The sequence below is a fragment of the Bacillus rossius genome, chromosome 1 (genome assembly GCF_032445375.1).
Source record: "Bacillus rossius redtenbacheri isolate Brsri chromosome 1, Brsri_v3, whole genome shotgun sequence".
NCBI classification, from domain to species: Eukaryota; Metazoa; Arthropoda; class Insecta; order Phasmatodea; family Bacillidae; genus Bacillus; species Bacillus rossius.
The window spans coordinates 152,315,854-152,339,285 of record NC_086330.1 but is presented as its reverse complement, the minus strand read 5'-3'; the positions used below and the strand labels follow the sequence as shown (position 1 = coordinate 152,339,285).

General features: G+C 38.8%; 1 protein-coding gene across 1 annotated transcript in view; it reads right to left on the bottom strand.

Annotated features, from left to right (window-relative positions):
• The window catches only part of LOC134546296 (GRAM domain-containing protein 2B-like), a 365,293-nt gene that overhangs the window by 33,767 nt on the left and 308,094 nt on the right, over positions 1-23,432 (bottom strand). The window contains exons 5-6 of the mRNA XM_063389016.1: positions 21,877-22,062; positions 2,340-2,503 (exon numbers count right to left, since the gene is read on the bottom strand). Coding sequence (XP_063245086.1) covers positions 2,340-2,503; positions 21,877-22,062 — 350 coding nt within the window. The remainder of the gene's footprint in view (positions 1-2,339; positions 2,504-21,876; positions 22,063-23,432) is intronic.

Below are 23,432 nucleotides of genomic sequence, written 5' to 3'. Positions count from 1 at the left end.
TGATGTGTATTCACGTGTTCTGGTATTGTTCATGTCGCAAATAAACTTATAAAAATCGGACACGAAATTTAACGTAATATTCGTTGAAATAAAATATTCGCTAAACAAATAACAAAATTTCTGGATGCGAATCACACACGTCCTTTCAGCACCCGCCGCTAGAATTCGCTGCCTGAATCGTAAACTTTGTTTGCTACCATCTCGCGTATATAGCAGCACAAAACAGTCAGAAATTTTAAACTATTAAAAATCGCTCCGATAAAAGCTAAAAATACTTTAATAGTAAAAAAAATCTTTGGACCTGATTTACGACAAGGAATTTTATTTCAAAAAAACTGTCCATCTTGTTAAAATTCACTAAACAGTTAATGCTATAAAGTTTCCGCACACGGTAGAAGTTATACTTCTATGGCATTAAAAATATTAACCTGAAACATTTTAAAACAATTATTATAACACAAGTATATGTTTGTATATTATTTCTCGCTTGAACGATTAAATCAGTCTGTAAATAATTTCTACAAACATTAATCTTATTGAGCTGATTCAACATTATTATATAATATATTATGTTATTAAAAAAGTTTAAAAAAACTAAATTTTTCTAGTGACGAGATTTGAACTACATACTTTGAGGACAACAAGCGCGCCTCTGCCGCTGTGCTACTAAGCCTATTGGGAATTAAGAAGGAGAATATGTATTATAATCATCGTAATGCCAGTTTTCTCATGTTTTTTAAAACGTAAAATTACTTTTTACTATCACTTTTATTTTACCTAATATACTCACTATCATAAAACTACATTTGACACACCAATCCCAAAGGTTTACGAAAGTGACTATAAACATACAGGATTAGGTTACTACACGTGGGTTCACCATCTTGTTTACACATTCCTGTTCATCGACTTCAGTTCCATTATCATCATATTACTCCTACTGCCGTATCCACAACAAAAAAAAATTCTTGGGATGAACTTGCGGGACATTAAAAAACTACGGCAGATGAGTGTAAAAGAAAATTTAATAATCTTTTGTCAGCGTTGAGAAAGGAGAAGGCAAATATTAAAAAGACTCGGGGATAGGATCAAGAAAGTGTATGTAATAAATAAATTATTAGGATCAGGATATATAAATATCACTACACGTACTTAGATCACACCTGTACGCGTGCACGATTTCACAAGAACCGAACTATGGAACTGCGCGGTGTTGCGAACATCTGTAACGCGTCGGAGTCCTGTTGCACGCACGACCGTGTCTCCTGTCGCGATGTCGAGTTGCGCTGCGATTCTTTGGTGCGTGTCTGAATCTGCCTTAAGCAAGTAGTACGTAGTCCGTTCGTCCGTATCAAGAGAATCCACTCGACGCCGATGTCCCTTCCAGCGGTCACACCACAACAACGGCAGGAGCGTGACAAACACCACCAAGAAGGTAAACTAACATTAACAATATTATATCTTACTCTCTACTTGACGCTGCAATGGTTTAACTCTCAGCTAGTCTCGAAATCTTTTCGAGAAAACTACATGCCCCTAAAAATAAGTTATAAGGTGCTTATTGAATGTAGTGTTATTTCCGGTCCACCTTATTTCGTGTTGTCTTAGCTTATTCTGGGGCCTACGCTGTAGTCCACAGGTATCTTGAAGAGGCTAATTACAATTCAGTAACTTTTTGTCACTGGTTTAACATTGACTCAGAGTCCACTAGGCATTATGATAGAGCCTCTGGCCCAATGGAAACGTGACAAGGTAGCCAGACCAATTCCAGAAATATTCCTATCCGTACCCATTAAAACAAACATTGGGGGACAGTAATTCTTATTTCCAAATTTTAAAGCACATATTAAAAATATATGTAAAGTAATTCAAATCCATGCCAACACATTTAAAGACTAAGCATTAGCTAAACAAAATCGTAAAGTAATTGCCTCGATATAAACAAGAGAAGACTAGTTCTTTTCTATTTTCACAATTAGATAATCCAACCGTTCGTTGATTCGTGCGTTTATCCAGTCGTTCGTTGGTTCGTTCGTTTGTTTGTTCGAAAGTTTATTTTGTTTTTTAATAGTTTGTGACTAAATGGTTTGAGAATATATCGATGTGAATCAATCGTTTGTGACTAAATCGATTGAGAATCCATCGTGTGACTAAATCGTCTGTGACTAAATATTTTGTAATTAAATCATTAGTTCGTTTAATCGTTAGTTTGACTGGTAGATGCGACGAGAGAGAGAGAGAGAGAGAGAGAGAAAGAGAGAGAAAGAGAGGGAAAGAGAGAAAGAGAGAGAAAGAGAGAGAAAGAGAGAGAGAAAGAGAGAAAGAGAGAGGGTACTCACAGTTGAGCACGCGCTCCTCGGCCGCCACCTGCTTGAAGTGGCGGTGGAACTTCTTCTGGCGGTACTTGCTGGAGCCCGGCTCCACGCCGGCGGACTGCTGGCGCACGCAAGCCTGCGCCTGCGTCATGGCCGGCGCGCTCACGCTCAGCTGCTTCAGGGCCTGTCTGCAACACGCCGCCACGCACGCCCTTACTCCCCTCCTGCCAGTTCCCGTCTCACTCTGTCCATCCTCATTACCGGCACGACAAGGCATATTCCATCGTCTGGTCACTCACCGCAAGGATATTACTGAGCGGCTGCAGTTGGAACAGTTACACTAGGGCCGGTATTCCCAGACAAAAAAAAAAGAGTTTAGGTGTTTAATATGCTACACCTGACCCTAACCGTATTCCTAGTGCACGGCCAGTTCCTTATTTTTAGGAAACAGATTTTCGTGTCCTATACATGATCTATCTGTTGCCCAAACTTCCGCGCATGCGCTGAGCTCACTTTTTTTTTTTTGTTGATTTCGTTCAGATAGCGGACCATTAACTCGTATTACAGTTATTGTTGTGATCATCGGGGGGATGTACAAAGCGTGTTTGTGTTCCAAATGAAACTAAATGATAGCGACACAATCCTGGATACATTTTGTACACTTTAATGATCATTTTAAGAAATAACCGCAACTTTAGAAGTACCTGAGAAAATCAAAATTACACCATTTAATTCGCACGATAGTGCTGCTATCTGTATGATCTTTGGCGTCGCAAATGTATCGATGGTTGCCAAACGTCCGCTAGGATGCATTGAAACCAGTTTCAAGCCTCGCGCAGGGCACATTTTATTAAAACTGATGCCGAGTTGTTTCCTTGCTGGGATTTGGTTTGAACACATTCTTGAATACGGCCCGTGAGTTAGGTTACAGGTGTAACCCCACAAGACGGTGCTTATTCGCTACCTTACCTGAACGTCATGGAATACCGCCATAGGACTTGCGACAGGAACGTCGTCTTTCACAGCTGCCTAAATCTAGGTTTTATCGAACCATAAAATTAAATAACATATCCGTACTACATAGGTGTATTTTTTTTAATCCAAGAGGACGGGTTATAACCCCTTTAACACACACATTAAAAAGTTTCGTTTTGACAAGTATTTTTGGACAGTATTCGTTTGGCAATGTTTGGTGGGGCTCCGAGACGCACAGTATTTCACAGCATTTAAGACCTAAAATAAATAAATAAAATAGTTAAAGTGCGTCTCGAAACATTTGAAAGCCAGTCCAGTGGAGTAGTGAAGGGTGATAGGGTCCAACTCAATGCCCTCAAGACATGATCTTGAAGCTATAGCAATCACGGTCACCGAGAAACCTTGTGAACATTGAAAAAAAAAAAAATCAGAAGCGTTTATAGATATGCACAACTTAATATAAAGTAATTCAATTAGGAAAGGTACTACACGGTGCTTTTATCTTTAATATTCCAGAGAAAAATTACAGAGTCAACGCTGGAGTCCCACGCGACTTCGTTGCCTGGCACGTAGAGGCCAAAACGCGTGCGAAGCGCGGGTTATTGTCACCCTTAGTGCCCCTACTTCCGGACTTCTTGCGCTCAACCATATTAAAGCATGTTTTACAATGATGCTATGAGTGCTAGCCTATTAGAGTCTTGACACGTGCACGGATAGTTTTTTTATTTTACTTTTCACAAAAAATAAAAAAATAAATTGAAGTTAGTATGCAATTTATTTATTATTCCATAGCTTGCATAGTTACGTAGTGCGGAAGGCATTATTAAAATTTTATGTAAGCTTGTAAGGTATTGTGTTTAAATCCCAATGGTAAATGTTAAAACGGTTATTACGTTTTAAACGGCCGCGCCGCCGTGACGTCAGGTGGGCTCAAGTTACACGGTGGTTGGTAGTCGCGCATGCGCAAGGTGATGGCAGCGCCACTGGTGATGGCAGCGCCACTAGCGGTGGTGAGCGGCGAGGACTGTTAAGGTGGCAGAGGAGAGACCGTGTGGTCAAGCGGAGGACGTTACGCGACGTGCTGGAAGTCTCGGCGAGCACACAGTGAAGTGCTAAGAGACTTAGAGGGGACAGCAATCGAGGGTCCCTCGGGCAGCAGAAACGTAACCGGAAGGAAGCTTGCAAAGGGGTGACCGGCTCTTCAGTGACCCGGGCGATGAATATTGTAGTAGAACGAGATGCTGCCGATTGGGCTGCGCTGGCGCCGTCCATCCATGGTGGTGGTCAGATTGGGGTGACCAAGAGGATGACGTCTCCATCAGCTGCAACGGCCGCAACGTTCCACAACGCTTCGCAGGAAAACTAAACGGACGCGTCGGACAATAAGGTGGGAGAAAACTATCTAATAAAACTTTAAGGACGGAGCATTTCCCAGAGGCTTTTCAAAAGAGTAAACTATTGTTAACTTGTTGTACCAGTGTAATCGCGTACTATCAGTTCCATCAACGTAACTATAATAAAATTCTGGAGGATAAAAAAAAATTATTTTTTTTATTAAGTCGTTAAGTTCACCAAGGGGGCATAACGTAGGTGCGCCACTCTGCTCCTTCAGAGCGGAGGTGGAGCTGAATGGGGCGGTTAAACCGGTTAGGTGCCACGTGTCTCAACAGGGTAAGAAGTAATCGACCTTTTTATGGGACCTTGGTTACGAGTGTGGCACTAGCGTGTGTAGTAATAATCGTAATCATAATGTTCTCCGCCACTTCTTGGGCTCAGAAGCTCAGTAAAGCGTCGCTGATCGCGATGCTGAGCGAGGCGGGCGTGGAGCATAACCCCGATGAAGGCATTGAGGCATTAAGGGTCAAGGTGCGAGAGCTTATTCGCCGGGATGGCGATAAAGATCCGGGGACGGCAGGCAGCGTGGGAGAGTTTATTCCGATTGGTTTAAAGGTACAAAGTAGAGTCACGACTTTAATTGATAAAATACCTGATTTAAAAAGTTTGGAAATAGATCATGTTATTCGTTTCTTAATTGAGCTGAATAAAATGTTAAAATTAGGTATAGGCACTCGTGACATGTGGTATGGTGGAATGATCGCGAAGGTTCCGGAAAAATTCAGGGAAATTTTTGCGGAAGCCACGTTATAAGTCTGGACCGCTGATAAATTATTTAAGGTATGTTTGAGTAAAGTTTGTTCCAGTTGGTCATTAACGAAAATACGGCTACGGTATTTAGAGCGAACACAGAAAGAGGGGGAAAATTTGCCAGATTATGTCACTGACATAATACGTCATGTCGAAATTCTCGGTATGCCTGATGAGGAAGAGAAATTGACAGCGATTATAATGAATAACTTTCGTGAGGAATACGTGAGGTATTTTATAGGCGCGACACGTCCGGCTACGTTAGCGAGTTTGCTATAGCTAGCGGAAGTAAAGGAGATGGAGAAATTGGATAGCGCTAAGTTATTCATGCCGTCTACGGTAGTAGCAGGCATGGAAAAAACCAGACAACCGTGTAGTATTTGTCGGCGAGTTAATCACACCGACTCGCAATGTTATTACCGTAGTAAAGATGATAGGCCCCGAAAACGGGACGTAGCTGTTGCTGGGAGACGCGACCACACTAAAATTGAGTGTTGGAATTGCGGGAAATAAGGTCACCTGAAGATGGAGTGTAAGACAAAAGGGAAATATTCAGAGGAAAAGAAACAGACTTTACAGGCCGTAGAAAGGGAGGGGAGTCACGATAGTAGTCATGAGGAACAAAGAACGCAAACTACCGGAAACGAAAACAAATGTATAAAAAAAAATGTTGGGAATGCGGGTCCAATAATCATTTACGTGCTGACTGCACGACGACGACGTCAGAGAATATAGGCGAAAATGGGACCGAGTGTTGGGAGTGCGGTAACATAGGGCACCGACGAGGAAACTGTTTTTTGAAAAAGTTTGAGGTACAAAAGGGACCGGAACCATTACGTAAGCAGAAACCGCTTAGTTCTATTACTGTGCCTATTATGATTGGAAAAATCCCCGTGCATTGTCTGGTGGATACGGGATCTTCAAGTACATTGATAGGAAAAAAATGTTGTAATCAGTTACTCCGAGAAAATGAAATTGGGGTTATAAAGGTGAAGAAAATACCACAAGTGAAATTCACCACAGCTAACGGGGGGTTTTTGTTGTCAGAATGCGTCGTACGGGTACCTATTAGAATGGGCGAGTTTACCTGGAAATACGAGTGCTATGTACTCGATGATATAAATTATCCTGTAATTTTAGGGATAGATTTTTTGTCTCATACACAGGCGATAGTTGATTTTCGTCGAGGTAAACTGAGTTTCGGATTTAGTAACAAAAAAGGGCAGGAGGTCGACCTAGAAATAAGTAAAGGAGAGAAACAATTGTACCGGGTTGCGGAGAATAAAGAAAGAAAGGACATGATTGAATATTTTCAAGAAAAATATGCCGATGTTTTGACTGACAAACTGGGACATTGTACGGTTTTACCGTATAGTTTTCATCTTAAGGACGCCGAGCCAGTTGTTTGTTTACCGTATAAGGTGGCTGCTGCCAAGGTCAAGCCGTTTCGTGCGATAATCGCAAAAATGTTGGATGAAGGAGTAATTGTAAAGTCAAACAGTAAATATGCTAGTCCGGCATTTTTGGTGGCGAAAGGCAAAGGGAAACCATCGGCGTATCGCTTAGTTACGGATTTGAGGAAGGTAAACTTGAAGTTATGCGCAGACCCCTTTCCGGCCCCGAGTGTGGATATGGCGTTATTACAGCTCGGAAAAGCGAAGTATTTTACTATATTAGATTTAAACCAAGCGTTCCTCCAAATCGAGTTACATCCGGACTCGAGAGAACCCTTATCCTTTGTTACGCCGTGGGGGCACTATAGCTGGTGCCGCGTGCCGTTCGGATGTAATAATGGTGTACAGGCGCTATCACGAGTACTAGAGCAGGTGTTAGGTAAATATCAGTATGAGTTTGTTTTTAATTATATTGATGATGTCTGTATATTCAGCAAAGATTGGGAAGAACATAAGGAGCACATTGAAAAGGTATTGAAAGCATTGAGCGCGGCGGGTTTAACGGTAAACCCAAATAAAGTAACGTGGGCTCAGGAACACACGAAATTTCTAGGATTTATCATATCAGAAGGTCAGTTAAGATTAGATCCCGATAAGGTAGCCGCGGTCGTAAATTTTCCCCGGCCAACAAATTTAAAAGCCGTTCGCAGATTTTTGGGGATGTGTGGGTACTATGCTAAGTTCATTCCGGACTACGCGAATAAGACTGACGCTTTAAATTTGCTGAAAAGAAAAGGAATTGATTTCGTCTGGGCAGACGAACAAGAAAAATCGTTTAAATTTTTGAAACGCGCTTTGACCACGCCGCCGGTACTGACGCTACCGGATTTTGAAAAAGAATTGGTTTTACAGACTGATGCCAGTGGTATTGCGGTAGGTGCAGTATTAAATCAGCGGGCCGAAGGGGCTTTAAAACCGGTAGCTTACGCTAGCCGCTTACTAAATGCCAACGAAAGGAAATATTCGACGTATGAAAAAGAGTGCTTGGCATGCGTGTTTGGCATGGAAAAATTCAGTGAATACTTAGAACCGGTACAATTTCAAGTAGAAACGGATAATCAGGCACTTACTTGGTTATTAAAGTCACAGAAGGCATTAGGACGACTTAGCCGGTGGGTGATGAGGTTAATGCGTTTTAATTTTACAATCAGCCATATCAAAGGTACCGATAATAAGGTCGCGGATTGTTTGTCGCGTATGTTTTCTGAGGAGCGCCCCGACGCGGAGGACGACGTCACGAGTAGTAGTGACGAGAATAACTACGATAGAGGTACATTATGTATCTTAAATCAAGTACCGGCTATCTTTGTAGATCTAAAGACGAAGCAAACGAACGACCCAGAGTGTGAGAAAATAAAAAAGAAAATCGAGGAAGGGAGTAAAGAGTATGTAGTTAGAAGCGGATTGATAGGGAAAATTGATAAAAGGGGCCAGTTTGGAGTGTTTTTACCGCGGGAATTGCGGAGGCTCGCATTTCAGTATTATCACGACACGTTTTTCGGGGCTCACCAAGGGCGAGAACGAACCTTGCAGCGGATTAAGCGTGAATTTTTTTGGCCCGAGGTGAATAAAGAGGTACAAGCATGGGTGAAGGAATGCGATATTTGTCAGAAAACGAAACCAAGGAATAAAAAACCGCAAGGAAAACATCAGGCGTCAGTGGCGAGAAAACCATGGGAAAGAGTATATATGGATGTTTTCGGTCCTTTACCGCGGAGTAAAACCGGATTTAAGTATATTCTATTGCTTATTGACAGCTGTACCAAGTTTGTATTACTATTTCCGATGCGTCAAACGCGATCACAGGATATAATAGGTATTTTGACGGAAAGAGTTTTTCCAATATTCGGGTCACCGTTAAACATGGTAACCGACAACGCCACGTATTTTGTGTCACAACAAATGAAATGTTTAGCGATAAACTGGGGGGTAAAGTTTATTCAGATAAGTGCGTACCGGCCCGAGTCCAATGTGGCGGAGAGGGCCAATCGTACCGGCCCGAGTCCAATGTGGCGGAGAGGGCCAATCGTGATCTGAAATACGCCTTGAAGGCATACCAAACACACGCTCGTGAACATACTCGTTGGGATCGTGGTCTGTATGAAATAGGATTATGTTTTAATAATGTTAAAAGTGGGGCGACAGGAGTAACACCGGCTGAAATTTTTTTTGGCAGGCGCTTGTACCATCCGTTGATATACGCGTGGTGTTACAGTTATGTTACAAGTGAGGATGATAATCGAGTATTCAGTCAACAAGACTGGGAAATAGCCCTAGATAAGTTGAGGAAGCATAGGGAAAGACTTAGGGAAAGATATAACCAAGGTCGTATAGAAGTAACGGTAAAAACAGGAGATTTGGTTTTGGTGGAGACACATTATCTGAGTAACAAAGCGCAGAATTTTACGGCGAAATTAGCGCCGAAATATGTCGGACCTTATCGAGTCCTGAAGTTTTTAACTCCAGTGACTGTCCAATTAGGTGAGGTACAAGACAATACCATTGTTAATAAAGTTCATGTTTCTCATCTAAAACATTATGTAGCCCAGAATGATGGACAGTAGCAATATGTAAATAATTGTATACTTTTTGTAATTACGATTGTATCATGTAAGTCAGGAATATGTGTAAGTTAGTTGTATTAGTTTCATAGCTAATAGTTACAAAAATATTGTAATTAAAACCATTGATAACAAAAGTATAAAAGCCTCTGGTAGGTAGGGAGTGCGATTTGTGGGGCTTCGAAAAAAAAGGCAGTTTTTTTTATAAGTGGAGGGAGGATAAAACGGTTATTACGTTTTAAACGGCCGCGCCGCCGTGACGTCAGGTGGGCTCAAGTTACACGGTGGTTGGTAGTCGCGCATGCGCAAGGTGATGGCAGCGCCACTGGTGATGGCAGCGCCACTAGCGGTGGTGAGCGGCGAGGACTGTTAAGGTGGCAGAGGAGAGACCGTGTGGTCAAGCGGAGGACGTTACGCGACGTGCTGGAAGTCTCGGCGAGCACACAGTGAAGTGCTAAGAGACTTAGAGGGGACAGCAATCGAGGGTCCCTCGGGCAGCAGAAACGTAACCGGAAGGAAGCTTGCAAAGGGGTGACCGGCTCTTCAGTGACCCGGGCGATGAATATTGTAGTAGAACGAGATGCTGCCGATTGGGCTGCGCTGGCGCCGTCCATCCATGGTGGTGGTCAGATTGGGGTGACCAAGAGGATGACGTCTCCATCAGCTGCAACGGCCGCAACGTTCCACAACGCTTCGCAGGAAAACTAAACGGACGCGTCGGACAATAAGGTGGGAGAAAACTATCTAATAAAACTTTAAGGACGGAGCATTTCCCAGAGGCTTTTCAAAAGAGTAAACTATTGTTAACTTGTTGTACCAGTGTAATCGCGTACTATCAGTTCCATCAACGTAACTATAATAACATTCTGGAGGATAAAAAAAAATTATTTTTTTTATTAAGTCGTTAAGTTCACCAAGGGGGCATAATGTTTTGTAAATATATTTGGCAGCACAGTATTTCTCACCGATCATCAGTGGTATTTATGACACTGTTTTAAAACCACGAAAAGAATCTCAAATCGAACTTCTAGAGAGGGAGAGCGAATATGACTCAATTGACTCAATTATTCGTGAAAAATGTTTTAATTACTAGGTAATAATTACCTTGCATCTTGCAAATAGAAGACGCCATGTAGCACATAACTGAAGTCAAAGGTTTCAACAAAGCATATTACGCAGTGCTTAAATAGTGGAACAGCCACAAGTTTGCAAACAAAAATTATGACGTTAAAAATTCAAAAGTCACTTTCATATTTCAACAATTTGGTAGTCTAAACAAATTAAGAACTACCCGAAATACAGAAAAAAAAAATCCTGTTTAAAGTCATTGCTGCTTCTTCGTGCACAAATTAATTAATAATATAGAATTCTCAAAAACAAATAAATTAAAACAATAACATAAAAAACAGAAACAAAGCTTGAAAAAAATATAGAATTTTATAGAAACAATTATTTATCGTATATTTTGAAATGTACTTATCTACATAATAATTTATACAAAAGGTTTGTTTTTCCGTTCACAATATAGCTCAGCATTCATATGGTGACATGAGTTGCAAAGAATTCACCTACTCTGCAGAAGTAAGCTCTATCGACTTAATATTGAAAATAAACAATTTTAAGTTGGTATTTATTTTTAAAGATTTACATTCATCAAATACAAATTTTATTCAAAACGAATTTTCTTTTTATTGTAGCTCTTATGACGAAGATAAATCCTGGAACCAATATTTTAAAGTCAATTAATTGCTTAAGTAGCGAACAGGATCACACCTGTGCTGATAAAACTTTAACATCGATCGCCGTTATTTACCAAGTTCCGAACTAGTAAATCTTTATCACACATAAATGAAAGAGACGTTATCTCGGTGGTTGAAGTGCCTCGTGATAAGAGATCGGGGAGAACAGACCACCTGGCGATTAATCATTTATACACTTGCCAAGTCAAAAATCATGTGACTCCAGGAGTCAGTACCGGCGAGACAAACCGTACAAAGGAATTCACCAATGTAAACGTTGTACATCACCGTGAAATCATATATGGATTAAGTCACATTCGTTAATCTCAATTATTTTCTGTATTGTTTAGTAAAAATTTGCTTATGTGCCATTTTCGCATTTTAATGAGTCAGTGTACAATGGTCATGTTATACTTTAAACCAAAATTAAAGATAACTTTATAAAACTGAGAAATTAAAAAATAAATAAAAACGAATATGACACAGCTGATCCACACATATTAGTTTCAGTAACCGAATTTCACAGTTTCCTGAATGATTTACTACTGATTCCGCAATGAAATACACCACGATAAATACGGATTTCCTTAGCCGACCACAGTATCCCAATTCCAAGCTAAAGGTTCTCCATTTGGAATTCCGGGTTAAGGCATGGGTGTGTTTGGAGTTTTTAACTATGTCACATTAGGTTTTAACTATGTCACATTAGGTTTTAACTATGTCACATTAGGTTAAGCTTGATCTCTTAGTCGCGCCAAATAGTCTAACGTCATAAAAGCGGGGCATTACGAGGTAGATATAGGAACTTTAAAAGCCATATTGGTTCCAACAGATGTTTAGACTATAACAATTTTTAATTGTTTGATATTATTGATGGGTCAGATCTTAATCTTCTCAAATCTGAATTCCAGAAAGTACCTCGATTATACCTCTCGAATCTGAATGTAAGACTCGAGGGTCAAAAATAATATTATATACCTACAATAAATGAAAAAAAAATAACTATTGTGCTAAAACATTCTACCCTTAAAATTGTTGTTTCACAAACTAAGTTTGCAGAATCAATACATATTGTGATTTTGTTTATATAATTACATGTTAAATATACAATATTTTGGTGAATGGCAACGAGTATGTGTGAAGAAAAAAATTGACCGAGTTAACTTCAGACGTACCAATGTTATTTTTTTTTAATTTTCTATTTTCTCTAAAAAAAATTTCTTCGAATATCGAATCTTTCGAACACTAAGTATTTGAGGGTATTCGAGGATTTGACTGGCCCATTCCTATCGAATATTGGAGATTAGCCTTCGTTCAGGCGGAGATCACATAAAGAGGTTTTCAAAGACCATAATACAGTGCATATCGACAGTATTTATACAGTTGTGGTCATTCCCAAAAAAATTATTTAACGCTCATGACTTCACAGCTAGTCATAATAAATTTCAAGTTTCAACTTAATTATATACTATGCTTCATCAACGCCAAATTTTGAAAATAAGACAACAGAAAATTTTAACTGCCTAAAAATGGTTGAAACGAAGATATCTTTCGGGTCCATCCCCTCCCCCCTTCACCAAAATGAAATAAATAAATAAATAGCACCATTCCCAGTAAACCTAAGACTAACAAGTCAGCAAACAGATCGCGAACAGATATTTCCGTTAGAATCATTTACACTTATTTTCATCACTCTTTCAGCATATATGCAGGAATATAATTTAATGAATTATGGTGTAACGTCTCGTCGATTTATAAGTCTTTGCAGACGATGATGGTGATGAGGTGAGATGTATATAGCAGCGACAGCATGCACTGGCGGAGGATATAGGAGCAGTCCGATAAAATCCATTAGCTAAATTTCAAAAATCATTTTTAAAAATGGCCTAATACATTTATTAATTGCAATGATTCCGGTTTTCGGTTGATTGCTTGGTCAAGGCAAAAAAAAATTGGTTGTCTGTAAAGTCGGTTTACGGACGATATTTTAACGTGAAAATGTCATAACAAAACATTGATGAAATGATTGCATACTTTTATGAATAAATTGAATCATTTTTATTGAATTATCACTATTTTGTATGGATACAAAGAAGGAGTGAAATGAAATCTACAATGTAATTGATAAATTTACTTTTATTTGCACTCATTAATTCAAATATGTTTATTACTTTAACGAAGAGATTATTTTAACTATAACTTTTATAAATGTTTGCTATTTAAATTCTCCCAATCTTTGTTATTCTGTTAAGGATATGACGATGATAGGAAAAGTATGAAACGAATTGGAGTGTTTCAAGGATGATGTGAAGGAAAATGGCTTACCCAACACCAAGATGCAGTCAAAAACAATATCTTTGCGCCACGGACTCTGCAGCAATGCTAGGAGGAACGGGTTAGCAAAGAGCAATGAAAATGTTACATTAAAATGCATGACAACAGAATTACGCCACGGACTCGGTCGCAATGCTAGGAGGTTCAGGTTAGCAAAGAGCAATATAAAATGAGCGTAACGGGACACAGCGAAACGGGACAATGTGCGTAACGGGACAGTTTTTCGTGCGTGTAGCCGGCGTTAATCGATTTATCAGACGTTGTCACGTCAATAAAAAATTCAACATGGCGTGAGAGAACTCACCCAAGCGAACAAGCTTTAACAGTTGGTTTCGGAACAGCCTGGACACAGCCAGCTGGCTACGTACTCGCGGCCAAAGCTGTGCCGGGGGAGTCCGCACAGCGATGACGGCTGGTGACTTACGTTGTAAAGATAACATATCTTTGCTACCATCCAAATATAACAACATTGTGACGGAGCAGTGTCTGTTAAATAGAATATAATTTTAAAATAGTGGTCGAACTGGTAATGAGTGGTGATACAGAGGCCAAAACAACAAATTATAGAATTTTTATTGTCTGTACTACGGATTTTGATGAGAGTTATCACGATCGTAGTTAAGTAACATTTATGACTGTTTTCATCTCGATAAGTTACATCTTTCCCGGAGGTGACACAAGCTTTTTTTTTTGCATACACCACGGGCACAACTGCAGTAACAAAATGAAATGAGGAATTATTACCAAAAAAGATCATGGCAACGTTCAATTACTTTGCAAATAAATTCGGTAACAAGTGATGATTACAAAATGTCGAATAATAGGCGTATTAAAAAATTCCATACTTCCAAAACAAGGCTTTAAGACACAAAATTTCATGAAACAAGAGATTAACTCACCACCGAAAAATATTTTTAAAATACGTAAAATGGAGAGAGATGGAAAGGTAAAGAAAGGAGAAAGAGAGAGAAAGAGAGAGAAAGAGAGAGAAAGAGAGAGAAAGAGAGAGAAAGAGAGAGAAAGAGAGAGAAAGAGGGAAAGAGAAAGCGAGGGAAAGAGAAAGAGAGAGAAAGAGGGAAAGAGAAAGAGAGCGAAAGAGGGAAAGAGAAAGAGAGAGAAAGAGGGAAAGAGAGAGAAAGAGAGAAAGAGAGAGAAAGAGGGAGAAAGAGAGGGAAAGAAAGGGCAAGAGAGAAAAGGAGGGAAAGGAGAATGTTTTAAAATACAGTGAAAATATTAAGCTATACCTTTGTGTAAGTAGAAGCGAACCGTATGTTTAGAAGGTGAGAGTGAGTTAGTTTGTCACATTTGCACGGTTGTGTAGATCCTACGGAAAGTTTAAGCACTGGGACGTCGTGGATTACAGTGAGTTCCCAACCACTGTTATTAACTGCAGTCCATTCAGGCTCATCTGTACACTTTTGGCATCAACTGTTGAGATGCAGCCACTTCCCGTGAAACTAGGAATGAAATATATTCTGGTAAAGCTACACCCAGTTGGGTTTTCAGGATATAAGAGAAAAATAGTCCCACGAATAAAAAATAGTGTCACAAATTGGAGCCGCTAAAATTGGGTTATTTTCGTGTATCCAAATTATAAAATGTCCGTTACAGGTAAACAAGTTAGTTTTCCAGACAAGCATTTTTTGGAAAATTTTCCTGGAACTAACAGAAAATTTTCTGCAAAACTAAAACATTTTCCTGCGAGTTGAACTATCACAGAAACACACATATAAAACTGTAACGGTCTTTTTTACAAGCACATAACCAAATAACAAAATAAGTGAGCCATTAGGTGGCAAGTGAAGATAAAATGTACTATAACGCGGGCTTAATGCATAGTTATATGCCTACTTTTTAACTTCAAAGTTTTTTTACATGTACTGTAATGTAATGGTGACGTACATATTTTACACTGCTATAAAATGTTTTTAATAGAGGATAAATACTGAACGCTACTCATGCGTATAAGCTATCTTAAATTATGTAAATTTATGTAGATATTGGGGGGAAGGAAACTTTTTTCGGGAAAAATGTGGTTAGACTATATTTCCGATTGGAAACTTTTCACCACTAACATAGCATCGTTTGCTTAAAAAAAAAAACACAACCGCCAATGTAACAAAAACAAATTTTTCAGAGGAGATAAAAAAAAAATCCAGTTGCAAACATAATACATAATGTTTTTTGTTTTATATTTACATATTTGAGCAGTAGGAAGTGCTCGGTAACGCCGTGAGAAGACGCTAAATGGCGCGAGGCACGCGGTGAGACACTGCGCCAGGAGGGCGAGCCTCACCTCGGCTGGACGCGGCCGGCGAGGGAGCAGCACGCGCCACACGACGGCTTCGTGCGCGGGCCGTGTCACCTGGACCGCAGCGCACGACGGCGAGGCTTGGTTCGTGCGAGCTTTGTTGACACTGTTATCACGCGGCAGAGCGGAGTGGTGGAGGGGTGGAGGGGCCCCGCAGAGATTATCTGCTGCCCTGCCCCCTTTGGGATCACGGCGCATGCGCCATACGGAAAACACGAGGCAGATATAGCATACGGTCCGTCTCGTGCAACGCTCCTCAAATTTGACCGTCTTCCACTTGCAATGTTTGTACACGAACTCTCTGTTCATACGTTGACCCCTAGTACTACTCCTGAGAACTACCAAATGCGAGAAAAGTTACGTGACAGACACTACAGTCATATGATGTTACGATCACCAAAATTTCACAGTTTATCCTGTGACGACGATCAGTTCACAACCTTGCGCTTAGAGACGATACCGCGGTAGAAGTACCAGCGAGCGTCGCGCTTATCATCCCGCCTCACTGACACACTACACCCCGACCAGAAGGCGCGCTGCAGCGTCACGACTGAGTGCCGGGTGGCCTTGAACACACATTTTGCGATAAACTCAGACTATTGATGAAATTGTGACGGTATGTACCGTAATCTTTGGGTATGAACACATATTTCGGACGGTATTTATCGCATCGGCGATACGTTGTATATCAGTTACACTACATCAGTTGGTGGTATGAAACGAATTAGAGGTTAGTGAAGTAATTTCACTATAATAAGTATTATATAATGTGAAATTTGAGTGGCACTATTTTCTTTTAACAGCAATTACAAGATATCTGTGCTCTTGGATTAATGTGTTTTTTCAGGAGGTATTTTACGGGGTATTGTACGAATGTTTACATAAATTATATTATGATAACATTTAAATTGGAATTTTATTACAACATAACAGAAATAAATAATACGTGTTTATCAACAAAGTATACATTGTCAGTGAATAATCGGACATTGATATGTTATCATCTAGTGACCTAACCTCGTATTGTGCTCGGATCCTAGTAATTTCGCCTCTGTAGCTCTACCAAGAAAGCAAGTCCATCATCTGTGATTAACTTAATGATTAAAAATTGTTTATGAATAAATATCGGTTTTCCTTTCCCCTACATCAAATGATATAGATTTAGTCGTGGAGTCAAAATCGTCTTAAAGCAAATTGAGTGAAAAGTGTACACCACACGCATTATCTTTAGACTATGTTCTACAAAAAAACAGCAAGGCTACTTTAAAACTATCAGTTATTCACAAATACTAGAATACACAATTTAAAACATACCATATTTCCAAGAATATATAGTTTAAAATCAAGAAAATACCACAAGTAACTGAGTATTCTTAGATGAAATTATATGGACAAAACTTTTACTTGGGATTCGTATATGGTTGCCAAGAAGTACAAAGCTAAATTAGACCACATAAAATTAGGATAGGTTTACAATATAGTAATTTTGTAGCATTGCGGCTTGTAGGAACTAAGGCTGTATTAAGTAAAAGGTTTGTAGGGTTAAGTCAGATAAATCAATAATATGAAAGTAATACTTAATACGTAATTAATATAGCAACCTAACCAACCTTTCATTTAAGTTAATATTGGCCTTATTTCCCGAAAGCCACTTCTTTGTATATTTGTCCTAAAACATAGTACTGTGGTATACGTAATATCTGGAAAAAGGTTCATTTGAAATACTTACTGTTTTGAGCTCTTATTCATTATAAACAGATACGATAGTAAACATATACTCTATTTCGGTTTAATTAATCTGATATGGGCAGGTAATTACAGATTTTTTTCTACAATTCTCTAAAATCAGTTTTATTAAAATTAATGTTGCGTGTTTCAAGGTCAAGAGCCTAAGATTTGTTAGTTTCAGCTACTAATAAAACTTATAAAGTTAAAAATAATACATAATTACAATAGCAAATACGTTAAAATGACTAATAATTAATTGCAGCGTAACGCTATACCTATGTCAGAAAACAATCCACAATATGAAATATCATGTAAGCCTTAACACATTATGTAATTTTTAAATCATGAATGCGAGAATCCAACAGTGTCTACATTATGTAGATAAACAAAAGCAATCACCAGCAGCAAATATAGTCATATAACTTTAAATATATCAAGAGCAATGTTTGTGCAGTGTTGTGTTTACGCATTTACGCTATTTCGAAACTGGAAATACTACGATTATGTGGTTTTTTGATCAGCGGACTGGTGTGTCGCTGTGCTAACTGGAGCACAAGTCTTCCAAGAGTTAACCAAATCGTAGCGTCAGTAACACCTACAGCTGCAAATTACACGAGCTTGTAGCGTCGTAGTTAAGATGCCCTACGTAAGGTGCCACCATTATGAAGAGGGGAAACATAATCTGTTTTTATGCTCCCCGTCTCATTGGAAGATAAAACAAAAAACCTAGCACCAGATGCTAGGTTCACGCCCAATGATATAAAAAATAAACCTTATTTGTCATTTAATTAGCATCTTTAAATAAAGCAGCTGGAATTATTGTTAAACCCCTTTACTCGCAGGTCTCCGACGTACATACCCAGCTGACAGTCAACGATTGCAAAAGGTAAATTGAAGAACAGATAAGCTTAAGTGGTCACATGGTTGTTTATCTTTGACGGGGCGTTTTACAAACACAGGCTGAAGCTCCAGTTCAAAATGTTGAGTGAAGGCAAGGGCAACAGACCTATATACCGATGGAACGTCAGATCTGAATTTATAACTTTATGAGAAATATTATTTTCGTGAAATATTTGTAACTGGAGAAGTTTTGTTTAAGAATAAAGATATGTGTATTTATAATCAATGCATTTAGTTTTACAACTTGGAAAAGTGTGTTTGAGGTAACAATTTTTTTAATGCTATAGACTTATTTGTAAGCGTAAATGAGATTGGCTATTGTATTTTTTTTTGTTTACTTGAAAGTTTTGGACAAGGTTGAATGCCATAAACTTTGATGGACAGGAAAAATAATCGCCTTACAACAACTTCTATTTCACTTTAAGAGTCATTTATTGAAGACAACTGAAGTGCGAATAATCAGCAAAATCTTTAGAACCGTTTAAAGATGTTCATTCCGAATATTCAAAGCAAAAATTCAAGAAAACCACGTCGATGGTCCTTTATGTGCTCAGTTCGGGTAAAACGCTTAATTCAAGGACATTTTCAGTAGTAGATATTTTGAAAGTTATAAGTATCCACTGGAAATAAAATTTCAAATATCACATTTCTAACTTATCCGCCAAGCCAAAGACTATCTGGAGACCGTTAAGAGGTAAAATCGACGACTTTTCAGGACTATTGGAGAGTATTCCATAAATTATCAGACGAAGAGTAACTCTGCGTTTAACTGCTTTGTACCGATGGTGTGTGTGTTTTAATTAATCTGAGAGTTGTATATGCATTGCACGTGATTTCGTTTATATAAGTGTCCATAATTACACTTATGATATTTCATTTAGTCTTAGATTTTTTATAATAATTTTTACATAATTTATTTTTAAAACCTATCTCTAACCTTAATACAATATCTGATTGAAGTTGTAACTTATTATTTTCCCAGAGGTCATTTGAAATTGATGGTCTATCTATCACTGCTAACTAACTAGCTACGTTATTCGAATTAATTATAATTTATATGATTATAGTGTTTTGTGATAACATCTAACTCTTTTGCATTTCCACACTTTAAAACAACACTTTTTATATTATTGATTTACTGGACATTAAAATAAATATCCGTTGACAACCTACTTTAAGATGTATAAATTATATAAAAAATTATGAGTAAAGTAAACAAATTATATATATATATATGAAAGTTGTGTTTTAACAATAACTGGTATATTCTGACTGTCAAAGGCTTTATATTTAAAAATAACTTAATGTTTTATAGATATCACCACTTAACAGCTTAAATCATTGAGAAGTAAAATAATACAATTCTATTTATTGTATTTGTGGGTTATATTTTCATGTGATTGCCATTTTAGTCAAAATACCATCACCTCTGTAACTATAATTAAAAGATTAATGCTTAAGTTGACTACCAGCCCATATTTGATAGAGACAAATGTAAACGAATAAGCACTGTTTTGACTGAATTCTTGACAGATAAAATACGTGTATTAGCGACTGAATTTTTGGGAAACAAGCGTTACTTATCTTGTAAATATGTATTATTAATAAGCAAAACTTAAGAAACCGTTACTTGAAAGAGCATTACCCCGACGTTGGCAAAAAAAAGTATAATAAAATATTGTACTAGGGACAATATAGGAAACTAGTAATAAATACGCGAGACAAGTGATGCCAGCGAACCTGGCGGTGTGGAGTGTGCCTACGTTTCAAGTGCGTGGCATCCAGCGGCGAGAAGTGTAAAAAAAGCCTGAAAGCAATACAGTAAATTTTCTTGTACTTCGCCAATGATAATTGTCCTATCACGATATTTGGTAGTATTAGTTTGTGCCTATAGATAGAAAGTAGTACCTCTACACGATTACAAACAGCGTATGATTCAATAAATTATTACATGTAGGGACCGGAAAAATTTGCAGATATATTCCGAGAGAGGATAACATTCAAATATGCATACATTAAGATGCTTCCTCTATTGGCACATAGTTTATTGGTAGGGCCAGATTATATGGCAAATTGCGATAAAACCGGACACCGAAATGTAAGTTAACACACCACAAAGCATCGAAATGCAACTAACATAATAAACTATCAGCATTTTAATACAAACACTAATTTAAGTCAGAATAACCTAATATTTTAAAATATTAAATTCGATGAAAATACGAAAATGTAAGTAACTTACTAACTAGATAGGATGCTTTTTTTTTTTTTTTTTTTCGTGTTCTGAACTTGCAGCTGTTATAATATTGTAACTCACATTACAACGTTGGTACATTTTTCGAACAGACACAAACACTTTCAGATTTATTTATTTTTGTTCCGATTAGTTAAGACATGCTTATTTCAAATATTAATATTGTATTTAATGTTAAAGTGCATTATGCATCAGTAAAAAAGACACTGTTTAGTGAAATAAGTACCATGAAACTAGTGTCATATTTGAGGAATAATAGGCTATATTGATGAATAAACAAGATTAATGAATAATAAAAAAACACCAAAATCTCTTGTTTTAGAAAAGAAATCGGTATAAAAATAAAACCACGAAGCCTTGTCTCTCTTGGCCAGTAAGAAGCCACTACCTAAAGAAGTATCAAAGCACAGACTACACAAGCGAAATTTACCCGAGTATACAGAAGACTGTGGAGTCTGTCGTAGATCTACAATGAGTTAAACCCTTCCCACACACACACGATCAGTCCAGCTCCCAGTCCGGACTGCTCAATCCGAATGACAGTTTGGATTGAATTAAGGACCTCTGCACACACGACCAGTCCAGGTGCTCAGATCGGAACGAACAGGCCGAACTGACAGTCTGGACAGAACTGAAGTTTCCCCCACACACGATCAGTCTTCTGGTTGATGTTGCTGTTGTACAGGGGCGTAGCCAGGGGGGGGGGGGGGGGGGTTAGGGGTCAAACCCCCCCCCCCCTTAGCACCAAATCTTTAATTAATTTATAATTCATCACTCAAACAAATTTTCATATTAAAACTAATAAATTTTTTACCATTACAGTATTTAAATTTAAGTACCGAAAACTGCTAAAATAGCACTATTTTACACCTTAAACAAATTTTCCCGGGGGAGGACCCCCGGACCACCCCGCTTTAAAACGGGGGTGGGGGGGGGATGCTTCTTAACACCCCCCATACACAAATCCTGGCTACGCCACTGCTGTTGTATGTATCGTTTCATCGAAGAATATGAAAGAAATATTGATGTTGCAGTTGCAGTTGAACCTTAAGTTAGAAAATTATTATACATATAAAATGAACAAAAGTGTTTTAACAAAGACGCCTGCCACTACACCTGGCTGATGGACTGACAGTTCGGACCGGGCGGAGCTGCGGTACCTGTCATGCCTGTTGAAGACGTGCTGGCCGGCGCCGGACGGAGACATGGGCGAGCCGGCCTGCAGCGGCGTCGTGCCGGGGGCGGGGGCGGCGGGGGCGGCGGGGGCGGCGGCACCAGGACGCCCTCCAGAGGGCTCCTCCTGGGGCGAGGACGGCGCAGAGTGGGCGAGTGCGCTGCTCGACGACCTGCCGACATCAGTTCGTTGACTACAGCGTTCAATTGAACAGTGGCGCAGCGCAAACATGTACCGTGAAGCGGCTGAGGTTCATCCACAAGAATTAGTCCAGTTAATAAAAACACTAATTATACACCATATGTTGTTAACATACTCATTATTGAATACTACAGTACAGTTGAACATTTTTTTTTAGTTTAAAGTCAATAAAACTATAAAAATAAAGTTGAAAAAATTTAAAACATTAAATGTACTGTGTGTCATCGGATTCACCAACATAGGCTACAGAGTCTTGATCCATAAAATAAGTTGTTAAACGCTAACATCTCATCTACATTAAGGACGCTGCGGACGGACAAGGAATGGTGGGACGAAATGGCTGTGGGGGAAAGGGTGACCCCGAGAAAACCCACCTATACAAGAAGGCTACCCCCTGCTATTAGACGACGTATTGTCAACGTCGACCAATGGAACGACGGTAGTTCGACTGTGCAGAAACGCAGAAGGATAGGGGACACCTCAATTAAGATTGCACTGACCGCGTGAGTTTGGTCAGAGGCGAGTCATGTTGTGACTCTCAAATCGTCACCAATTAGACTTCGTCCTAGCACTGACATAACGTGTTAAACACGGCCGCAGGGGGGGCCAATATCTTAACTCTTTTGAGTAGACCACCGATCCTGTTGGATGTGAAACGAAGCATGGTTTTGAAAACATTGAGTATTTTGAGCCATAGTCAAATATAATAGTGGAAAAATTTTCCGAAATTTTTTTCTGGAAAACTATATTACACATAATATAATAAATGTATCATATTTAATTTCATTTTTTATGTATGATAATAATTCTCGGTATACGGAATTTAATAGTAGTATTACATGAATGAAATGGAAGTCGCATGGAACGGAAATCGCATGAGACGGATATGTGTAACCACGGTGGTGGGTGACGTGAACCTGAGTTTACGAAGGAAAACTTTTTAGTAATAACTGTTCAATGAATTTTAATAAGATGGGCAGTATTTTAATAAAATTCCTTGTCGAAAATAAGGTCAAATATTTTTTTCCAAGTCTTTTTCGCTTTTATAGGAGCCGTTTCATTGTATAGTTTTAAATTTTGGTCTGCTAATCAAATAATTCAATAGTCGACGTAGCTTCTACAGCAAGAATTATAGCGGCGGGTGCGGAAACTACGTGTGATTCGCGTCAAGAAATGTAGTTGAAAACACTATTTGCGTATATTTATCACGCTCGGAATTATTTTAAAGAATTTTATGTTTAATTTCATGTCCTAGCCCCGATTTTTGTATTATATTTGTATTTTCAATATGAGAACACATGAACTTGCTCGTAACCGGGTTACATGTTACACGTCTCTGGC